The sequence below is a fragment of the Pholis gunnellus genome (assembly GCF_910591455.1).
Source record: "Pholis gunnellus genome assembly, chromosome: 9".
NCBI classification, from domain to species: domain Eukaryota; kingdom Metazoa; phylum Chordata; class Actinopteri; order Perciformes; family Pholidae; genus Pholis; species Pholis gunnellus.
Window position 1 is genome coordinate 26,330,986 of NC_136535.1, and position 8,058 is coordinate 26,339,043.

Genomic DNA, 8,058 nt, shown 5'->3' on the forward strand with positions numbered 1-8,058 from the left:
CGTCTGATGATGATACTAATAATGATCTGTGACGCGCCTCCTCCTGCAGCCAACAGGACGCTCAGGAGTTCCTGCGGTTCCTCCTGGACGGGCTGCACAACGAGGTCAACAGGGTCAGCGTCAGGCCGAGAGGCTCCGTGGAGGACTTCGACCACCTGCCGTGAGTCGTCCGTCTCACCTGCATGGACACCTTCTGAGGCTGAAACATGATGCTCTAGTTCTCTCTACTTCTAGTCATGATGGTCAGCACCATGAACACCGGGTAGAGTCTCACAACCTTAAGTTAGACTCATCATAACGTAATCATGGAACAAACATCATCCTCGTACTGCTTCTTTATGAAAACATTCATGTGAATCTCCTCTCTGGTCACATGAAGGCTCCTGGTCCTCTGCGTTCTAATGACCAGTGATCATGTTTCTGTACATGAAGCAGCTCATCAGAGCGAGTCAGAGACGTAACGTCTGCTTCACTTTCAGGGACGAAGACAAAGGGAGGAAGATGTGGAGTAAATACCTCGAGAGAGAAGACAGTAAGATAGTCGGTGAGTGTTACGCCTTCAAACACCTTCATGTCTCAAGACTCAAATGTTTTACGTTTGTTATTCATCTGTTGAAATTATTAAATTGTCACTTTTATTTCCTGCAGACGTGTTCGTGGGGCAGCTGAAGAGCTCTCTGACCTGCAGCCACTGTGGGTTCTGCTCCACCGTCTTCGACCCCTTTTGGGATCTTTCTCTACCTATCGCCAAGGTGCACACACACACACACACACACACACACACACACACACACACACACACACACACACACACACACACACACACACAGCTGGATGTTGGATGTCTTTGTTTTCTCTCTCTACTTACAGCTCCTAACATGAGCTCTTTGGTTTCTTCCCTGTCTTTGTTTGTGCTTTGTGTGTGTGTGTGTGTGTGTGTGTGTGTGTGTGTGTGTGTGTGTGTGTGTGTGTGTGTGTGTGTGTGTGTGTGTGTGTGTGTGTGTGCGTGTGTGTGTGTGCTAATGTCACTGCGTCTATGTTTGGTCTCAGAAGGGCTACGGTGAGGTGAGTCTGATGGACTGCATGCGGCTCTTCACCAAAGAAGACGTCCTCGACGGAGACGAGAAGCCGGTAAGAGTCACGGGACAGACGGAGGAGGAACGAGACCAAGTACATGTATCGAGTACTCGATACATGAGTACTGGACGCAAGTACAATATTAGTAGTAAAGTAGCTAAAGAATACCATAGTTACAATCATCACGTACACACAGGTACAACAGCACTCTGAGTGTTCAGAAGACGAGAGACGTACTTTATATAAGTCCATTCACCATAAAGTAATGTTCATATTAATGCATTCACAACTGTTATTTCTCCTTAAAGGACCAGTGTGTAGGATTAACTGAAGTCAAGCTGCCACTTCAATGAGAGAGTCTCTCTAGAGTTTGGTTTGTCCCTTCTGGGCTACTGTAGGAACATTAGTGCTCACAGAGCCCCTTAAATCCTTCAGACTGGTCCTTTAAGTTAAAATACATGAGCCTCTTCCACCGCTGGTCTGGATAAAACCAGTAGATGTGGGTCTACTGGTCTGTTTAAAACCAGTAGATGTGGGTCTACTGGTTTGTTTAAAACCAGTAGATGTGGGTCTACTGGTCTGGTTAAAACCAGTAGATGTGGGTCTACGGGTCTGTTTAAAACCAGTAGATGTGGGTCTACTGGTTTGTTTAAAACCAGTAGATGTGGGTCTACTGGTCTGTTTAAAACCAGTAGATGTGGGTCTACTGGTTTGTTTAAAACCAGTAGATGTGGGTCTACTGGTCTGGTTAAAACCAGTAGATGTGGGTCTACTGGTCTGGTTAAAACCAGTAGATGTGGGTCTACTGGTCTGGTTAAAACCAGTAGATGTGGGTCTACTGGTCTGGTTAAAACCAGTAGATGTGGGTCTACTGGTCTGGTTAAAACCAGTAGATGTGGGTCTACTGGTCTGGTTTGTAACCAGTGAGTTTCTTCTCCTCAGACCTGCTACAGGTGTAAAACCAGAAGAAGATGCACCAAGAAGTTCACGATACAGAGGTTCCCCAAGATCTTAGTGCTGCGTATCCTTTCCTGTCTGATTATATATTATATATTATAATATATAATATATTATAATATTTGACATATGCAGGGAATTTATTCTATTGGAATTAAAGAAAGTGGAGAAAGACTTGGATGTGTCTATGAAGCAGAGGATTGTTCCATTGTGGCTGTGTGGGGGTGCCTAATGTCTGATTATACATAGAACTGCTTGGTTTCTCCCAATAAATCATAATATTTAGACTATTTTGGTTTAAATATCAGCATATTAATTAGTATTGTTATTACAAATTAGAAAATAACTTGTGTTCTTTAGTGTTTGTGGATAAATCACCACGTAGAATAAGTTTCAAGATTAACTTTATTATCATTCACAGGACAAACACTCAGCATCCGGCTCATTAGTGTATTAATGTATATAATAATAACTAAATATATATATGTATATGATAATAATACATTAGAATGTATAACTATCAGAGCGCTGAATATATTTTATATTTATGGACGATTCTCTTCACTTCCTCGTCATTTCTTTTCTCTCACTGGAGTTAATTGAACATACTTTAAAAAGTTAATTGAACATACTTTAAAAAGTTAATTGAACATACTTTAAAAAGTTAATTGAACATACTTTAAAAAGTTAATTGAACATACTTTAAAAAGTTAATTGAACATACTTTAAAAAGTTAATTGAACATACTTTAAAAAGTTAATTGAACATCTACAAAAAAAACGGGTTAAGACTGCATCGTTTCACTAAAACGTTACAGCCTCGTTTAATACAAGTAAAAGTATACGATGTCAAAAATTGTATTTCTTCCATTTTAACTTTATTATTCATATGGAAATAGAACGCTCTGTTTTTTTTAACATCTTTGCTCTCTCACAGACACACATACAAAAACAAACACATCTAAAACAACAGCTCAGCGTTATTCTCGTGTATCTCAGACAATAACTGAGTTGTTGTTTTTCTAGTTTCTATGAAAATTCAGCAAAAGCCGACAAAAAACTTGACCAGTCAGATCGGTCGGTGACGCCTCTAGAAATAGCTTTAAACATCAGTATTTTAACTTCTATTTGATCTTAAGAACCTGTTATCACCGGTAGATTTGTCAGAGTGTGAATAATAATTAAGTTTCACTTCACGTCCATAAAGAATAAAAACGGGGGAAGCTGAAGCTTTTATTCACATAGAAGAACGTCTATATCAGGGGTGTCAAACTCATTGTCGCTCTGGGGCCACATCAGCATCATGGTTGCCCCCAAAGGGCCGGTTGTCGGCGGGGGGGGGGGGGGGGGGGTGCTGCTCCTTCTTCGTCGGCGGGGAGGGGGGCTGCTGCTGCTGCTGCTGCATACGCTGGTGGAGGCGTGCGGATCGGGGAGGAGCTCCGCCGTGCTCGATACAACGGATATTTGTAAATTGTCCGACTTTTACATTTTTTTTTTTGCTGGCGGATTCGCGGGCCACATAAAATGACGTGGCGGGCCGTATGTTTGACACCCCTGGTCTATATGTATAGTTATTAGTTAAAATTGATGAAATAATAACTTTTATATTGTATACATTTACTTGTATTATGCAAATAAGTAGCGGCTCTTTTGAGCCAGAGCTTGTCACCAGTGATTATGATGAAACTTTGAGAATAAGTTAGAGAAGGAGGCTGTAACGTGAGGAGTTAGTGAACATGTCACACATTAAACGTGTTATTAAATAGTGTAGAAAACACTGAACAGAGTCCAGAGTTCGCTCTGTGAGCTGATGAACACATGAACCCAGAGTCACTAACGTGTTGAAGGTTACGTACTTGACTCCTCCCCCTCCTCTCCAGACCTGAAACGCTTCTCTGAGGCACGAAGAACCAGCAAACTCTCCACCTTTGTGAACTTCCCCATGAAGGACCTCGACCTGCGGGAGTTCGCCTCCCAAAACAGCAGTAAGTACCCGAATCAGAGAAGAAGAAAGTTTGATTTCATGTCAAAGATGGAGAACGTACCAGATCTGAGATTCTCTTTTACCTTCCAGCTCCTGTCAAATCCAAGGTGCAGCTTAATGCTAATACTTAATGCTACTCGAGCAGCTGTGAACTCTGTTCCTGTGATTTTAAAGCGAGTGTTTCTGTTTGTTTGGTCCGTCTCAGTCGACGCCGTGTACAACCTGTACGCAGTGTCCAACCACTCAGGCACCACGATGGGAGGTCACTACACAGCCTACTGTCGCAACCCCAGCTCGGGAGAATGGTACACCTTCAACGACTCCAGGTAGGTCTTCATCATCATCATCATCATCACGTACAGAAACACCTGGAAGGACGACTAAAACAGTCATATTTCAGCAATAATTCATAAAAAAAACTGATTACCGATGAATGAAATGACCATTTAACTTGAGCCAAACGTGACGTCTTCAAGTGTCGTAGTTTGTCCGACCGACAGTCAAAAGAAACAGAAAAACATTTGATTTACAGCGACAGGAAACGACTTAATCCATCCTTCTAAAAATAAGACAACACATGATAATAATGACCATCATAGATGATGTGCTCTCTTTTCTAAATTGAGATACATTTTGGCGCCGCGTTGTATTAAAACACAGAGAAAGCTTCAGTCTACAGTCAGTCAAATTAAACTCGTCACTAGCGGAGAATTCCAGAAGATTGAGCAACAAAGAAGCGATGGACACCTCAACTGTAGAGTCCTTTCTCACTTATGAATGTGTTCAAAATGATATTTTATTAAATCTGAAGATAAATAAATATCAGCATTACAATGTTTATAAAGTTGCAGTGACGTCCCGTTCCCTAGTGAAGTGTGTCACTTCCTGTAAGTATAAAACAGAACACTAACATATAAACAGACTCCTCCTCCTCAGTCCAAATATGGTCACTTCCTGTTCACTGGTTGCAAAAAGTCAAGATGGCGACGAACTCGAGGCTTCAAAACATCCACAAACTAATGAGTGACGTCAAATGAGTTTATTTGTTTTCTCCATTGCGCTGGTTTCCCACAATGCAACCTTTCCCCCCCCCCTCTTTCTTCCCAGAGTAACGCCAATGTCCTCCAGCCAAGTGCGCAGCAGCGACGCCTACGTCTTGTTCTACGAGCTGGCTTCTTCCTCGCGGATGTGAAGCCTCCCGGAGGACCGAAGCACCGCTCTGACTGATGGACAGATGGAGATAGAACTAAAATATAAGAGTGCTGGTGGAGCCTGGACTTGTTTTTTGGACATATATCACATAAACACACATATAAGCACACACACACACACACACACACACACACACACACACACCAGCCTGGAGGCTGCTTCTCTCCATCAGAGAGAAACCAAACGTTCTTTCTCTCCATCTTTACTCTTCTGTCCTTCTCATTCTGGGTGGAGGTGTGTGTGTTCACTGTGTGTGTGTGTGTGTGTGTGTGTGTGTGTGTGTGTGTGTGTGTGTGTGTGTGTGTGTGTGTGTGTGTGTGTGTGTGTGTGTGAGGCTGTTACAGGGCAATAATCCCATCTGTCCTTCTCTATGCACTGCAAACACACCTCTTATCTTTCTTCTTCTTCTTCTTCTTCTTCAACTCTTCTCGTTTGCCTCAAACCATTAAAAAACTCACTTGTTGCAATTCTGACCTTTTTTTTTTCTGGTTATAATTTATATTGTTTTTATGTTTTTTTTGGGGCATCATCCTCATCATCGTCATCATCATCATCATCATCATCAGCACCACTTTGGACTGTGGATGAATTGTAACAGGACTATCGTGGTTACGAGGAGCTCTTCAGCCCACCGGCCTGCTCGCCGTCCAAACAACACTCCCTCTTCTTCTTCTTCTTCTTCTTCTTCTTCTTCTTCTTCTTCTTCTCCTCCTCCTCTCGGTCTTTCTCCGGCGGCGGGTGGAGGAGGCCGGTGGCACTGTGAGCGTGACATGTTTTCCTCTCAAACGTGTGTTTTTATTGAAGCTGTTTCCTCCCTCGTGTGGCTGCTGCTGATGTTTTTAATGTGAACGGCTGCGGATCAACGGCGACGATGACGGTTTCGGTCCTCCGAGGTCTTTTCTTCCTCTCTTGTTTCAGGCCATTGAACAACACGGAAAAGAATGTTTTAAAAAAGAAAATAAAACACTATATCTGTATATTTTTATATCCTGATGCAATATAGAGAATGTACTATTCAATGGTGCTGAACATGACCCATTACTTTATTTCACAGGTTTCAAGAGAGAACAAAAATATTATTTATGCTTACAGGTGATAATGTGATGAGTCACACGTTTTAACAGTGGCAGTCAAACACATGAGTATATTATATATGAATGTGTATATATATATATATATATATATATATATATATATATATATACACACATATATATGAATGGAATAAAGTTAACAAAACTGGTTTTACTTGGTGTTTGTCTCTTTAATGAATCTGCAGGTTTTGTTCAGATATGATGACTTTAACACATGAGGACAGAAAATAAAAAGTTTGGAATATTAAAGAAAAATCTGAGTTTTACAAAAGAGGAGTTTTACTTCTTTGGGACATTAAAGACAATATTCCAATTAAACCGTGAGAATCAACTTGTTTGTTGAAGTTGTTGAAGTCTATTGTTGCACCCTGAGATCTGTTACCCTAAGCTAACGGATAAATACCACGAGGACTAAACTACGGAGGGGACGGACACGAGGACTGAACTACGGAGAGGACGGACACGAGGACTGAACTACGGAGAGGACGGACACGAGGACTGAACTACGGAGAGGACGGACACGAGGACTGAACTACGGAGAGGACGGACACGAGGACTGAACTACGGAGAGGACGGACACGAGGACTGAACTACGGAGAGGACGGACACGAGGACTGAACTACGGAGAGGACGGACACGAGGACTGAACTACGGAGAGGACGGGCACGAGGACTGAACTACGGAGAGGACGGACACGAGGACTGAACTACGGAGAGGACGGACACGAGGACTGAACTACGGAGAGGACGGACACGAGGACTGAACTACGGAGAGGACGGACACGAGGACTAAACTACGGAGAGGACGGACACGAGGACTGAACTACGGAGAGGACGGACACGAGGACTAAACTACGGAGAGGACGGACACGAGGACTGAACTACGGAGAGGACGGACACGAGGACTGAACTACGGAGAGGACGGACACGAGGACTGAACTACAGAGGGGACGGACACGAGGACTAAACTGCGGAGAGGACGGACACGAGGACTGAACTATAGAGAGGACGGACACGAGGACTGAACTATAGAGAGGACGGACACGAGGACTGAACTATAGAGAGGACGGACACGAGGACTAAACTACGGAGAGGACGGACACGAGGACTGAACTACGGAGAGGACGGACACGAGGACTGAACTACGGAGAGGACGGACACGAGGACTGAACTACAGAGAGGACGGACACGAGGACTGAACTATAGAGAGGACGGACACGAGGACTGAACTATAGAGAGGACGGACACGAGGACTAAACTACGGAGAGGACGGACACGAGGACTGAACTACGGAGAGGACGGACACGAGGACTGAACTACGGAGAGGACGGACACGAGGACTAAACTACGGAGAGGACGGACACGAGGACTAAACTACGGAGAGGACGGACACGAGGACTAAACTACGGAGAGGACGGACACGAGGACTAAACTACGGAGAGGACGAATTTGGTGAGAAACAGCAGATCTCAAAGAGATTCATCAGTTTCACTGGAGGCAGGATAACTGATCTGAAACACATTTACTGGGACAGACGATGCTAGTAGTTGTGTTGCATCATGGGAAATGTAGGCTCCCGTGTTCTTTGAGCTTGACCCAAAAGTCAGGAACCAGTATTTTTTTTTCTATCTTGCAAAACTCTTATGTTTTTGGGATATATTTTATTTTCATTTCACCGTCTTCATTCAACATTTATAGGTTCAAATGTATGTAGGACGGCAAAGAATTAGTGTTTT

General features: G+C 43.3%; 1 protein-coding gene across 4 annotated transcripts in view; it reads left to right on the forward strand.

The window, feature by feature from the left end:
- usp2a (ubiquitin specific peptidase 2a) overlaps positions 1-6,472 on the forward strand; it is a 30,691-nt gene extending 24,219 nt beyond the window's left edge. For 3 of the 4 annotated variants that reach the window (XM_079166088.1, XM_079166087.1, XM_079166090.1), the window contains 8 exons: positions 50-160; positions 480-544; positions 649-752; positions 1,051-1,131; positions 2,020-2,098; positions 3,914-4,018; positions 4,223-4,343; positions 5,125-6,472. In XM_079166088.1, coding sequence (XP_079022214.1) covers positions 50-160; positions 480-544; positions 649-752; positions 1,051-1,131; positions 2,020-2,098; positions 3,914-4,018; positions 4,223-4,343; positions 5,125-5,209 — 751 coding nt within the window. In that variant the 3' untranslated portion in view covers positions 5,210-6,472. The remainder of the gene's footprint in view (positions 1-49; positions 161-479; positions 545-648; positions 753-1,050; positions 1,132-2,019; positions 2,099-3,913; positions 4,019-4,222; positions 4,344-5,124) is intronic. The other variant, XM_079166089.1, reaches the window with a different exon arrangement.
- Positions 6,473-8,058: the final 1,586 nt, after the last annotated feature.